Raw genomic sequence first — 14,712 nt, 5'->3', positions numbered from 1 at the left:
GCATAACAATATGATTCAATTAATCATCATAAAAATGGATGTAAAATCGAATTTGGTCATGACCAAAACAACTTACAACCAAAACTCCAGCTCTCGTTGTGGCCATAAATTGAGAGCTACTTGTAAAGAAAAGATTTGCTTTGGAATGGTTTGCCTTCCATTCTGCATCTTAAATTTTATATTCAATTTGTATCTATTGTTAAGAAGGCTTTATAACTCATACTGTCTTTTGCAGCTGCTTCTGTCAAGTCTGCCCCTGATTCCACGCTGTCACCCGATGTTATTGAGCAGATTTTGCTTCAGAAAATAATTGCAAAAGAAGATGAAATCAAAAAAGCATTTCAGATTATTGACATCGATCAGACACTGAAGATCACTAAGGGTGAATTTAGAAGAGTGATTGAAACATTCATTTTACCTCTGACAGATGAGCAGTTTAATGTGGTGCTGGCAAAGGTATGTGTTCATATGACGGCTGCACACATAAATGTATTTGTATTATTGAACTCAATTCAGTAATGCATTGGTTGACTGTATTCCATTAAAGAAATTATAGTTACTCAGGATGATTTAACTAATAAATTAAATCTGCAGGAAATTGCATTGTAATAAAATACTGCTCTGCATAAGGTGATGCATTACATATTTAGGCCTGAGATCAGGGTGGGCTTCAAAAATTTTAGCAAGGGGTTCTCTGCCCAGTTGCTGGGTAGGCGTGGCCATGGTGGGTGTGGCCTAGTCGGCCTCCTGCACCATGGCGGGAGGGGGGCGCTTTTGCCCTCCCCGGGCTCCGGAGGCTTTCCTTGAGCTCCCGGGAAGGTGAAAACGGCCTCCCCAGGCTCCAGAGGCCATCTGGAGGTGAGAAATGGGCCTGTTTCTGGCCTTCCCGAACTTCTGGTAGGCCCGTTTTTCACCCTCCCCGAGCCTCCGTGCATGCCCTGCACTTACCTGTATCCAAAATGGGCCGTGTGGGGACTCCTGGGAGAGGCGGGGCCAGCCAGGAGTGGGATTTGGGGGTTCTCTGAACTGCACAGAGTCTTAGCTAGAGGTTCTCCTGAACCCCTGTGAACCCCCTGGCTGTGATATCCTGGTGATTTCCCGGTGTAAATGGCATGTGGGAAGGACCTTGGGAGACTGGGGGTTGGGTGGGGAGAGATGCTGCCTAGGGAATGATTGGATAAGAGATGGCACAGCCTGCAGCTGCACAATGGGCAGAAAAAGAAAGTCCAAAAGGAAACCCCTTAACTACTCAGGCTGCAAAAGAGACAACAGTAGATTTGTACTATAGGACAAGGGTCCCCAACTCCCGGGCCACAGCCCACTCCTGGGCCGTCACCTGTTCAGAACCGGGCCTCACAAGCGGCTGGCTGGTGCACATGCATGTGTAGCTTGACTTGCACAAGGGGTGGTCCAGTGCACATACGTGTGCAGCTTGACTTGCATGGGCAGTGTGCACATGCATAACTTACACAGGTTGTTTCCCCTCTCCTCCTCCCCCCATCGGGCAGCTAAACCGCAAAGGTAATCACTGTTGTAGATTTCCTTAATGTAACCACACAATAAAGTCAAATTAGCTCATTTGATTGTGTTTTTGTCTTGTCTACCTGGGAAGGCTGATATCTGTTCAATCTGATCTGACCTGGCTTATGTTTTTCAAAATTAAACACCTACAACAGAATGAGCCCACCATCTCCTGCCTCTCCAACTGTCACTATCATTCATGGACATGTCTGTGTCGTCGTCTTGACCACAGGGTCAAAGTACCGTATTTTTCAGAGTATAAGACACACCTTTTTCCCCCCAAAAAGAGGGTGAAAATCTGGGTGCATTTTATACTCCGAATGTAGCCCCACCCAACCTTGCAAACGGAGATTTCAGAGGCTGAAGGAAGCCTCTTAAAGAAGCTTCAGAAAAAAAGCCTCAGAAATGAAGCTTCAGAAAAAAAGCCTCTGAAAATAATAATAAGGCAAGCAACAAAAGAAGAATCAGTAAAGGTTCTAAACAAACTATGCTAACAAATCTGGAGAATGATACAATCACCAACAGATCAGAAGAGGTTAATCTACATACCACCAAAGAAAGGAGATTGAACAGAGTACAGATAGTCCTTCAGAATAAAAGCCTCTGAAAGAAGCTTCAGAAAAAAAAGCCTCCAAACAGAGCTTCAGAAAAAAAGCCTTTTTTTCTGAAGCTCTGTTTTGGAGGCTTTCAGAGGCAGAAAAAAAAGTTTTTTCTGAAACAGAATTTTAGAAGTTTCAGAGGCAGAAAAAAAAGCAAGGCACAGAGCTCACAACCAACGAACCTGTTGCTAAAATTCACCTCTGGAAACAGCTGTTTGGGGGTATTCCGGGAGGCCGATCCACCTACCAATCAGCTTTTTTCTTATTTTCCTCCCCAAAAACTAAGGTGCGTCTTATACTCTGGTGCGTCTTATACTCCGAAAAATACGGTAGTTCATTATTGCTGTCCTCCAAGATATGGATATTGTTTTTTGTTTTGACTTCTCAGTTTAATATAGAGCCCCCTGGGATTTTTCTAGTGGTCTTCCTTCCAAATACTATCTGGATTTCACCCTGCTTAGCTTTTTGAGATCAACCAAGGCTAGTTAATAGCAGCAGAATAATAGCCTTTGTTTTGAGACATGTATGTTTAGAAAGTGATCATAGCAGATGGTAGCCAACTTGACTGCTGTTGTGAAGAGAAACAGAATGTACAATGCTTTATCACACAGGAAGTATTGTAGCCCGGGAACATTTTATTACTTAACTCCTTGGAATGAATGATTTAATTATAAAATTAGAGACCTCAGATATTTTTGTCTTAAGAATTCTAACTGAATTAATACTCCTGTTAAATAGATGCAGTATGTCAAAAAGTTATATAATAAGATAAATCCACCTGAAACCCGCGTAGGATTTGAAATAGTTTGATATAAGTTATAATAGGTAATATTGAGAACATTTGAGATTGCAAAAATTTTGATGCAAGAGATTAACTGTTTGGTGAAATTATTTATTTGGAAATATATAACCAAAAACAAGTAATTATGCTTTTAATTATATACTACTGAAGGGAAGAATGAGAAGGAATGGACACAATCATTGTCCACTATGTTGAAACATTATCTCAAAGTAATCAGCTTTTTTTAAAAAATCAAAACAGGTTCCAGGAATTACCAGAGTTACAGTTCCATATGTTGAATTCTTGTCAATGTTTTCGAGGCCCATCAGTAACGTCAACGGAAAGTAAGGATGTTGATTTAATTTATTTTTTGCTGTTTTAAGTAACAGAGAAATCAAAATAGCAAAGTATGAATAGCAAAGTATATGACTGCCAGTGTAAATCGCATTTACTTACAGCAGCAAACAAGCAAAATTAGGCAAACTAGAGTGAAAGGCAAACATTTGTCTTGGGCTGCTGTTTTCACAGAAACTCCACAACAGACCTGCTTTTCTGGTCAAGACTGAAGGACCAGCTTGTCCGGCCAGATACTGCCTCATATTTCCAAGCAGACCTGGATGATCTTTATCCCCCATCAATATGTATTTGATAGATTTTTATCTCATCTAAATGCAATATACCTAGCACACTTTATTCCATGAAAGAATATCACCCAATGACCTTCCATGACTGAGGATGGATTTGAACCTGAGTCTCCCAGGCCTTGTCCAACTCTTAACTGCACTGGCTCTCTCAGATTATAGTTTCATCTAGGCCAGGGGTGTCAAATTCAAGACCCGGAGGCTGGATTTGACCCCGCGGAGTGCTTACATCTGGCCTGCGGGGATGCCTTGGAAACAGCAAAAGACTAGCCTGTGGGGCCTCTGCTAGTGAAAATGGAGCTTGGGAGGGTTGCGTGAGGCATTCCTGAGCTCTGTTTTCACTGGTAGAGGGCTGCAGGAAGCCGTCGCAGCTGAAAATGGAGCTTGGGAGCCTGTTTTCACTTGCACAGGTCTCGGGCCACTGCCTGCGCCCCTGACATGAGTGATGTTGAGTTGGCCATGTCCCCCGCCCAGCCTCACTGAGGTCAAACACAACCCTGATGTGGCCCTCAATGAAATTGAGTTTGACACCCCTGATCTAGGCTGTTTTAGTTGGCTACAATCAATAGACGTATTTTCTGTGGGTTTAAAGATAGTTTAAAGACGTCTTTACGCTCTCCAATGGGTTGCACTTCAGCCAGATTAGATTCACCAAAGTAGGGTCCAAAAAACCAGAATAGTCTCCCTGATCATATGATTAGAGCCCCAAAGAAACTTGCTTTCTGTAATATATTCTACGTTCATACCAGGGGTGGGTTCTACTTACCTTTACTACCGGTTCGCAATGGAATCGCGCGAACTGAGAAGCTTCTGCACATTCACAGATCTCTGATGATGACATCCGGGCAGTGGGTGAGGCCTCCTGCTAATTTTACTACCGGTTCTTGCGAGCCGGTCTGAACCGGGGGCAACCCACCATTGTTTCATGCATTACTGCTGGGAAAGCAAAATGCTCTTTCTCTCTTTCCTATGCCAGGGAGTTTGAGGAGATGAGCTAAGGAAGGATTCTGATCTGAACAATGACTTAAAACTAAATTAAATAAAATTCAGGGCTGTGAATCTTGTGGTTCAGTTGTTTTGTTTCCCCAAATTGGCTGAAGGACATAGAATCTGTTGGCAGCACTTAAACCAGCACTTCTTCCCCAAGGCCCAAAAGCTTTGAGATGTGGCACCGAGGTGTGGATATTTGTGCCTCCTGTTCCTCTGAGGAACCTTCCAGACGTGGCCTGTGAAGTGTTGCACAGTCTCACAAATGCTGCATAATTGACGACACTGTGTAGAAATAAATCCTTAGAGCAGTGTTTCTCAAACGTGGCCACTTGAACTGTGTGGACTTCATGCTGGCTGGGGAATTCTGGGAGTTGAAGTCCACGCATCTTCAATTTGCCAAGGTGAAGAAACTCTGCCTTACAGCATACTTGCATTGTTCTTTGCTCATTTTGCAAACCAATATTAAAAGCTGAGGTAGAAGAAATGATGGGAAACCCACTGTAGACAGACAGGGGGAGCTGTGGGCGGGCGGGGGGGGGGGGAAGGAGAGAGATTTAGTTTTATTCAGTATCTGAAACTTAGTTCTTTTTTCTTCTGTGCTGCCGAAAACGGGGATGATTTAAATCAGGGAAAGGATGCGGTGCAGAGGTTTGCATTCTCTGCTTCTGTGCCAGAATTCCTCTCTTTTTGGTTGTTCAAACTAAAACTAAAGAGGAAGATGTAAAAAAATTCCCTGTAAGTCTCCTGGTTCCTGATCTAGATTTCTCCTCAGAAGCAGCTGTGGCCAGGGGTGAAATGCTACCGGTTCGCAATGGTTCGGCCGAACCAGTAGTGATAAAAACTACCGGTTCGGGCGAACTGTTAGTTAAAAAATGCTACCGGTTCATCTGAACGGTATTTCCGACGATCAGCTGTGCCGCGCGGTTTATATTTGCTAAAAAGCAGGAAATCCTGCTTTCTAGCGAATCTAAATTGCGTGGCACAGCTGTTCCCCCCTTCGCTGTTCTACTTACCTTAGAAAAGGCTTCTTTTTCCATGCGAAGCGTGCATTTAGCACGCAGCATTCTTTTGGCACGTAGTGTGCATGTGCGTGCACAGCGTGCATTTGGCATGCACCGCGTATGCGCGGGCAGTAAACTACTGACGATCCGCAGAGGATTTCACCACTGTCTGTGGCCCATTGCTCGCCACTGACCATGCTCAACTGCCACCTGGAGCTGGCAGCTCTATTTTCATCCCCAGTTAAAATTGTCGGTAAGAAGGCAGTCTTGATCAAAAAAACTGAGCAACCTTAATTTCTGGTTGGTTTTTCAGGTGGAATAATCTCCGAGAAAGTCGAACCAGGACCTTAAGCCAGATGGAGTGCCTCTTACGAGAGAAGGTACCACCCCACAAAGGGCTTCTTCCACCTTGAACAGGACCCCCGATGTTGCAAAACTCAAGAGTTAGTTGTAACTCAGAAGGGCCTCAACAGAAGGGGCCCCTTGCAAAACTTTTTGCCCTCAAATCCAAGGGCCTGCACGCTTGTTACTTATCTCCCAATCTCAGGACAGAGCAAAGGGCAATTCCCATGCATTTTTTGGAGATAGTGAAGGATTCAGAGCCATTCTTCTGCATTTGATGATCCTTGGCATCTTAAGTGCTAGCTACTTGAAGATGTGTGGACTTCAACTCCCAGAATTCCCTAGCCAGCAAGGCGTGATGGGTAAAATTCTGGGAGCTGAAGTCCTGACATCTTCAAGTTGCTAAGCTTGAGAAAACATTGCTTTAGATTAGAAGATGAGGTCTGGATCAGGGGTGGGTTCTAAATTTTTTTATTACCGGTTCTTTGGGCGTGGCTTATTTTGTGGGTGTGGCTCGGAGGTCATGTGACTAGGTGGGCGTGGCTAGCTGGTCAGAGTCATTTCTGGAAGGTCCTCGCACTTACGACCAGTCCTCGCACTTACGACCCGACTCATTTGTTTGCTTTTACCACTGATCAGCTGTAGGACGGCCCTTTGAAGCCCCGCGGCAAGAGTTTAAACAGATTTTTTCCCTCTAGTCATCAGCTGGGACTCAGGAGGCAGCAATAGATTGGGGGTGGGACCAAATAAAAGGTAAGAATAACGTGGGGGGGTGGGAGGGCGGGGGGGGAGAACCGGTTCGGTGATGTCATATCGTCACCGCTACCGGTTCGGCCGAACCGGACCGAACCAGGAGGAACCCACCACTGGTCTGGATACCTGGAACAGGGTATTCATTGCCAATAGTAAAATGTATGAATTGTGCTTCATTCAGGGTGAATTCTTCGTGTTGGCCTAATCCTCCTAACCAGGGTTGGTTTCTCAGAGTTGTTTGAAGCAACAGTCTAACCTGAAGCTGTTGTTGCAGCCTGGCCTTAGCACACTGGCACCACCCAGTGTATGCCTGCATGGCCAGGTGGCTTTCTACCAGGTGCCAGACAAAGTCTCTGGCGAAGGGCATCTGTCTCTGGCACCCAAGATCTTGAGCTATTTGCATATTAAAGAACTGTCAAGACAGATTGCAGCCAAGACATGCTTTCATCACAGCATTGAACCTCTTCATCATCACCCAGAGCTTCAATGGCTGTGTTGTGCTTCAGTTTGGCTATAAAGGCGAATGAAGCAGCAGAGTCAACACTGACTTGCCACGTTCATGAAGAATGTGAATAGAGTAGAATAGAATAGAATAGAACAGAACAGAACAATAGAATAGAATTATTGTTACTTTGAACGTACACTAATTGGCACACATTAAAATGAAATTTTATTGCATACAGCTCTCAAATGGTCACCGCCTCCAATATACACTACATAATCATGACTAAATAAATACATACATACATACGTAAAGGTAAAGGTTCCCCTCACATATATGTGCTAGTTGTTCCTGACTCTAGGGGGTGGTGCTCATCTCCGTTTCAAAGCCGAAGAGCCAGCGCTGTCCGAAGACATCTCCGTGATCATGTGGCCGGCATGACTAAAGGCCAAAGGCGCACGAAACGCTGTTACCTTCCCACCAAAGGTGGTCCCTATTTTTCTACTTGCATTTTTTACGTGCTTTCGAACTTCTAGTTTGGCAGAAGCTGGGACAAATAATAGGAGCTCATCCTGTTACGTGGCACTGGGGATTCGAACCGCTGAACTGCCGACCTTTCGGTTGACAAGCTCAGCGTCTTAGTCACTGACCCACCACGTCCCTCACATACATACATAGTTATGCATATACCCATATATTATAGGACCCAGAGAAACAACACAGTCTAGTTCAGATGTATACATATACATGGCGAGAAAAACAAATCTTGCAAGTTTACCAGATGGATGGCATAGGGAACAAAGCTGTTACAGAATCTGGTACTCTTGCTAGAAATACTTCGAAACTTCCTCCCAGAGGGGAACAACTGAAACAGACAGTAAAGTGGGTGTGTGGGGTCTCTAACAATGCTTTGAGCTCTAAGCACATAGCACTTACAAGCAGTATCCTGAATAACAGGAAGTGAGCTTCCTATAATATTCTCTGCTGTCCTTACCACTCTCTGTATGGACTTTCTATCTGAGGCACTGCTGCTAACAAACTAAGTAGTGATGCAGTTTGTTAAAAGAGCCTGTGTTTCATGGGGGACAGTAAGAGGTAAAGTTCATATACAGGCAGTCCTCGACTTACAACAGTTCATTTAGTGACCGTTCAAAGTTACATCGACACAGAAAAAAGTGAATTATGACCATTTTTCACATTTATGGTTGTGGCAGCATCCCCATGGCTGCATGATCAAAATTCAAATGCTTGGCAATTGGCTCATAGTTGAAGAGTCGTGTGATCAGATTTTGCAACCTTCTGACCAGCAAATGGGGAAGCCAGATTCACTTAACAGCCATGTTACTAACTTAACAAATGCAGTGATTCATTTAACAACTGTGGCAAGAAATGTCGTAAAATGGGACAAACTCACTTAAACGTTTCACTTAGCAACATAAATTTTGGGCTCCGTTGTGGTCATAACTCGAGGACTACCCATGTAGTTAAATCTCTAGCTTTAGTTATCCACATATTTATGGGAAAAAAAGCAAAGATGTAAAGTGAAATAAATGAAAAAGTAGGCAGGGCTAGGGCTTGGGTCCTCCTATCGCTTATTTATTTTCCAAGGATTAAAGTGGCCATTCACTAAATAAATGAATAAAAATAATCCATGCCTAGTAAATGCAAATCAAATAAACTTTATTATGGTCATTAACCAGTAGGTCTGGAACTACATAGACATGTCTATGTAAAATTCTTGAAAAGAATACGGAAATATCTTGTGGCTACTACTACTAATATTAGCTACAACTAATATTGTTGTTAGTTGCGAAGTCATGTCCGACCCATTAAGACCCCATGGACAACGTTCCTCCAGGCCTTCTTGTCCTCTACCATCCTCTGGAGTCCATTTAAGCTCATGCCTACTGCTTCAGTGACTCCATCCAGCCACCTCATTCTCTGTCGTCCCTTTCTTCTTTTGCCCTCAATCTTTCCCAGCATTAGGCTCTTCTCCAGTGAGTCCTTCCTTCTCATTAGGTGGCCAAAGTATTTGAGTTTTATCTTTAGGATCTGGCCTTCTAAAGAGCAGTCAGGGTTGATCTCCTCTAGGACTGACCAGTTTGATCGCCTTGCAGTCCAAGGGACTCACAGGAGTCTTCTCCAGCACCATAGTTCAAATGCCTCAATTCTTTGGCGCTCAGCCTTTCTTATGGTCCAACTTTCACAGCCATACATTGCAACTGGGAAAACCATAGCCTTGACTATACGCACTATTGTTGGGTGATGTCTCTGCTTTTTAGTATGCTGTCTAGATTTGCCATAGCTTTCCTCCCTAGGAGCAAGCATCTTTTAATTTCTTGGCTGCAGTCCCTATCTGCAGTGATCTTGGAGCCCAGGAAAATAAAATCTGTCACTGCCTCCATTTCTTCCCCATCTATTTGACAGGATCCTCTAATATTAGCCAGATATAACCCCGATGAAGCTTTCCAAAATCATCCAAGATTGGCCTAGTGCTGACCATACAGCTATCACATTATGTCATCATTAGAGCTGAAATTGGGCAGTGAAGAGATGGAGATAAGTAGGCTGGGTGAAATCTGTCCCTAAATTCATCCAGGAATTGTCAGTCAGATTTGGTCCATCCCTGTCCTCAACAGCAGGACAGGGATAGCAATCTAGAACATTTATATGTCATCTACTTCCTTAACAAGCTTAACCTCTTCAGCATGCATTTATAAATTATTTGGGAAAGAGGTCTGTCATGTTTTTGTAAGTATCTTTGTAACCCTGTTGGTTTCTCTATATGTTTTATGCATGCCAATAGTTTGGTAATGCTCTAAGCTTATTGAAATTCTTCTGGTTCTGTTGAAATTCCTCTGTGCAGAGAAAATACTTATGCACATGTATTTAGGTACATCTGGGACCTTATATTAACATATAGAGCAAAACAAGTCTTTGGTTTGATGTGGTGTGTCTCTGCTCTGACCAAACACCTGATTGTCTAGCATTCTGTGGCCACTTCTGACTGGCCAGATGTTTTACAAACATTACGTACGATGTATAAAAGTGATGGTTTTCTTCTAACGCTAATCAGAGATATATTGCTTCTCTAAATAGTGGTTCAATCTAGCCATCTTGAATTGAAGCAGGGGTGGGATTCTGCCAGTTCGAACTGGTTTGGGCATACTGGTAGCTCCGACGATCATCTCAAAGCGAACCAGTTGATTCCAATGATCAGCTGGACCCACCCGCCCACCCCTCCGCAATATCTACCTTTATTTCCTTTGTTTGAAGCCTGGCTGATTGGCATGGCAGCACAGATTGCTGCGCCTCAGCTGTTTTATTCACCGGAGCTTCAGTAGGAGGTGCTGTTTTCAAATGTACTACGTGTGTGCGGATCGTCCATTTTGCGCATGTGCAAAGTGCACACAAAGTGAACCGGTTGTTACACTGGTTGAATTCCACCACTGGATTGAAGGATGGGGATAATTCCTATTATTCCGCTACCTGTTAGATCCGGCGCAGGGAAGGAAGACTGGACCAGCTCGATACATAAAGCAACTTTTATTCATTACAAAGTAACGAGTCAAGACTGCTGGTGCGCTGCCGGAGCTCTCCTTATATTCGCTCCCGGCAGACGCACCGCCCCTTGGCAGGGATTCAAATCTCCCGCCCGATGGCTGGCAGCCAATCAGGGCGGATGTCCTTATAAAGACATAACACTCCTCCCCCCTTAGTCCGAAATGTCAATCTCATTCACAAACGTTACGTAGTCGCGCAGGTACGCCGGACGCCTCGGCACCCTAGCTGACCTGCGCAGTCTCACTCCTCCTCCGTCTCCGGCCTGGAAGGACGGGGCTCTTTCGTCTCCTGGTTGCCTCTCCGGAACCGGGCTCGGTTCGGCTGTCGAGTGAGCGGGGCCACCCCCAGCGCCTCCGGCCGGACCGCAGACCTTGGATCGCTGGTCCTGGTGGTCTTCCTCCTGTCCTGTGGATCTCTCGCCTCGCCTCGGCTGCTCGGTTCCGACCCGGGAAGAGCGTCTGAGTCTCGGTAAGTCCATTTCTTGCTCTTCCCTGGTCTCCCGGGCGCTGTGGTTCGGTCTCGGTCCGGCTTGCTGCCGCTCGGGTGGCGGTTCCGCTCGGTTCGGGTGGTGCTGGCTCTCGTTGTTGTTGTTGTGCCGTCCGACCTCGCAGGGGTGGCGTTGGTCCCCTCGGTTGGGCTGGCGTCGGTCTACCTTGTCTGGCTGGCGGTGGTCGACCTGGTCGGGGTGTTGTTGCGGTGCTACCTCCGCGGGGCGGCGGAGGTCTCCCCTGCCGGGGTGGTGCAGGTCTCCCTGGCCGGGTTGTTGTCGACTTCCCCTTCCCCCTAGTCCCTGGTCTACCGTTGGTTGGTGCCTGGGGCCATCCTGGTCGGGGTGTCGTTTCTTGGCTGTCTCTTGTGATGGGCGGGGGTCCCCCACGTCGGTGAGTAGTGGGCCACCCTCGCCCGTGGGTCGTGGGTTGCCCGTCTTGGCTGAGTCCCGGTCTACTCGCCTTGAACTGCAGTCTCCCTGGCTGGGCTGGCATGGGCTGCTGTCACTGGTGGGGTGCGTTGCTCCTCCTCTGGGCAGGTCCCGGTCTACCTGCGGGCTGGGTTGGTGGTCCCTGGCCTTGCTGTGCCCGGTGCCCACCTGGCTGGGTTGTTGTTGCCATCCTCCGTGCGGTTGGCCCCGGTCTACCTCGCTGGGCTGCCGGCGTGACAGCATCTGGTAGTGGGCTGGGCCGACCTTGACGGGGTGGTGCTGCTCTGCCTCGCAGGGGTGTGGTAGGCCTACCTCGTCGGGGTGTCGTAGGCCTACCTCGCCGGGTTGTTGTAGGCCTACCGGGTCTGGGTGTGGTAGGCCTACCTCGCTGGGGTGTTGGAGGTCTACCTCATCGGGGTGTTGTAGGCCTCCCTCGTCAGGCTGGTTTTCATGCGCTCCCCCCCACCTTTTTCGGAGTTGGTCGATGTGACGTCTCGCGAACTGTCCATCTTCCAACTCGACGATGTATGATTTGGGGCCGGTTGTGCTGGCAATCTTCCCCTTCAGCCACTTAGGAGAGCCGCTGAAATTCAGCGCGAAAATTGAATCTCCGTTGCTGAAGGCGCGAAGCGGGCGGCTGGCGGTTGCGGTCACTTCCGGGCTGTATTGGGGGTGCAGCCGGTCCAAGGGTGACCTCAACCTTCTGCCCATCAACAGTTCGGCCGGGCTCTTGTGGGTGGTGGCGTGTGGCGTGATGTGCTGGGTGAGGAGGAAATTGTCTATGCGCTCTTGCCAGTCCCCCGGGCCCATCTTGGTGAGGGCCTCTTTGGTCAGTCGGACCATGCGTTCCGCTTGTCCGTTTCCGGCCGGCCTGTAAGGGGCGGACAGGGCGTGGCGGATGCCCAGTCCCGCCAGGAAGGATTCCATGGCCAAGGATGTGAGCTGGGGGCCGTTGTCTGAGACCAGCACATCCGGTAGACCATGAGTGGCGAAGAGACGGCGCAGGGCTCGGATCGTCGCGTCCGTAGTGGTAGATGCCATGGGCACCACCTCGAGCCATTTGGAGAAGGCATCTACCACGATGAGGAGGTGTCGCCCCTGCATCGGACCCGCGAAGTCAATGTGGACCCTCGACCAGGGGTTGCCGGGGGTCTCCCACTTCGCGACCTCGGATTGCGGCGGCGCTGGGCGAACTTCTTGGCACGGGTCACATCTGGAGACCCATTGTTCAATGTCTTTGTCCATGGAGGGCCACCAGACATAACTCCGTGCCAGTGCCTTCATGCGGACGATGCCCGGGTGCCCCTTGTGCAAGGTCTCCAACGTTCGCCGTTGCAGAGTGCTTGGAATCAGCACCCTGTCTCCCCATAGCAGACAGCCCTTCATGGTGGACAGCTCCTCCTGTTTCCTGGCGAACGGGCTGAATCTTTCCTCTGGCTTTCCCGACGGCCACCCTCTGAGGATCCAGGATTTCACTGTGCGGAGTGTGGGGTCCTTTTGGGTGTGGACGGCCACATCTGCGGATGACACCGGGCAGCTGGCGTCGTCATCAATGTGCAGTAGGTGGAGTGTGGGGGCTGGGTCTTCGACCGGCTTCTTCGACGGGCATCTGCTGAGGGCGTCGGCGTTTCCTATGGCTGTGCCTGGCTGGTGCACGAGCCTATAGGAGTAGCCCGCTAGGAAGATTGCCCATCTCGTCATTCTCGGGGACATGAAGGTCGGGGTTGGTTGGTCGCCTGCGAGGAGTCCCAGGAGAGGCTTGTGGTCTGTGACTATGGTGAAGCTTCTTCCGTAGAGGTATTCGTGGAAGCGCTTCACTCCAGCCACGATGGCCAGCGCTTCTTTGTCCAGCTGGCTATAGTTCCGTTCTGCGCCGGACATAGTCTTTGAGAAGTACGCGATTGGGGCTTCCGAGCCATTGGGCAGTTCGTGGCTGAGGACTGCCCCCACTCCGTAAGGCGACGCGTCGCAGGTTAGTCTGATGGGAAGCGTCTCGCTGTACTGAATGAGTACGCTTTTGGACGTCAATAGTCCTTTGATGGCCCGGAATGCCGCTTCCTCTTCCTGGCCCCACTTCCAGGAAGCCGATTTTCCCAGCAGGCGGTGGAGTGGCTCAGCAACTGTGGCTTTCTGTTTTAAAAAAATGGCGTAAAAGTTGAGCAACCCAAGGAAAGCCTGAAGCTCCGTTTTGTTTTTTGGGCTTGGAGCTTCATGGATTGCTTCCACTTTTGATTTGGTGGGGTGGATGCCTGTGCTATCAATGAGGAAGCCCAGGAACTCGACTTCCTGTACTCCTATGATGCACTTGTCCCGCCTGACCCTCAAACCCTTGGCCTTGAACCGCTGCAGGACAAGCCTGAGCCTTTCAAGGAGTTGGGTTCTTGAGTCACCGGAGATGAGCACATCATCGAAGTAAGGCACCACCCCTGGAACGCCTTGGAGAAGGCGTTCCATCATGGATTGGAAGATGCCAGGGACAGCGCTGACTCCAAATTGGAGGCGGTTGCATTTAAATGCCCCTCTGTGCGTGACAATTGTTTGAGCCTCCGCCGTTTTGTCATCCACTGGCAGTTGCTGGTAAGCCTGGGCCAGGTCCAGTTTCGCGAAAATTGATCCAGATCCCAGGGAATGCAGCAGATGTTGCACCACTGGGACTGGGTATGCGCTCTGTGCCAACGCCTTGTTGATGGTACAACGGTAGTCAGCACAGATGCGCACAGACCCATCATGCTTCAGTGGGGTCACAATGGGGGTCTCCCATGAGGCATGATCGATCGGTTCCAGGATGCCCTGGGCGATCAGCTTATCCAGCTGCTCATCTACTTTAGGCCGCAGGGCAAATGGAACTCGGCGGGGCTTGAGCCTGATTGGGGTGATTCCCTTGTCCAGATTAAAGGAGATTGGCCTCCCCACAAATTTCCCCAGCTTACCATCGAAGACTTCTTTGAACTCTTCGATGATGGAGTCGAGTTCGTCCCTGCGGATCTCGTGGATGCCCTGAAGTGAAAGTCCCAGCGGCTTGAACCACTCCACACCCAACAGGTTCGGTCGGCTGTGCTGCACAATGGTGATGGGTAGCTTTCCGTTGAAGTCGTTGTACTTCACCCGGATTGTGGCTCTGCCTAGGATTTCAATGGGGTTCCCGTTGAAGTCCACAAG

At 48.3% G+C, this 14,712-nt stretch overlaps 1 protein-coding gene across 4 annotated transcripts in view; it reads left to right on the top strand.

Moving 5' to 3' along the window:
• Positions 1–14,712, top strand: part of EFCAB6 (EF-hand calcium binding domain 6) — a 157,401-nt gene that overhangs the window by 17,251 nt on the left and 125,438 nt on the right. For all 4 annotated transcript variants that reach the window (XM_034442018.3, XM_087873287.1, XM_034442017.3 and 1 more), the window contains exons 3-5: positions 236–456; positions 3,163–3,245; positions 5,847–5,913. In XM_034442018.3, coding sequence (XP_034297909.2) covers positions 236–456; positions 3,163–3,245; positions 5,847–5,913 — 371 coding nt within the window. The remainder of the gene's footprint in view (positions 1–235; positions 457–3,162; positions 3,246–5,846; positions 5,914–14,712) is intronic.

This window comes from Pantherophis guttatus, chromosome 7, assembly GCF_059756535.1.
Source record: "Pantherophis guttatus breed Tessera chromosome 7, ASM5975653v1, whole genome shotgun sequence".
Classification (NCBI taxonomy): domain Eukaryota; kingdom Metazoa; phylum Chordata; class Lepidosauria; order Squamata; family Colubridae; genus Pantherophis; species Pantherophis guttatus.
This window is presented reverse-complemented; position numbering and strand designations above follow the sequence as displayed.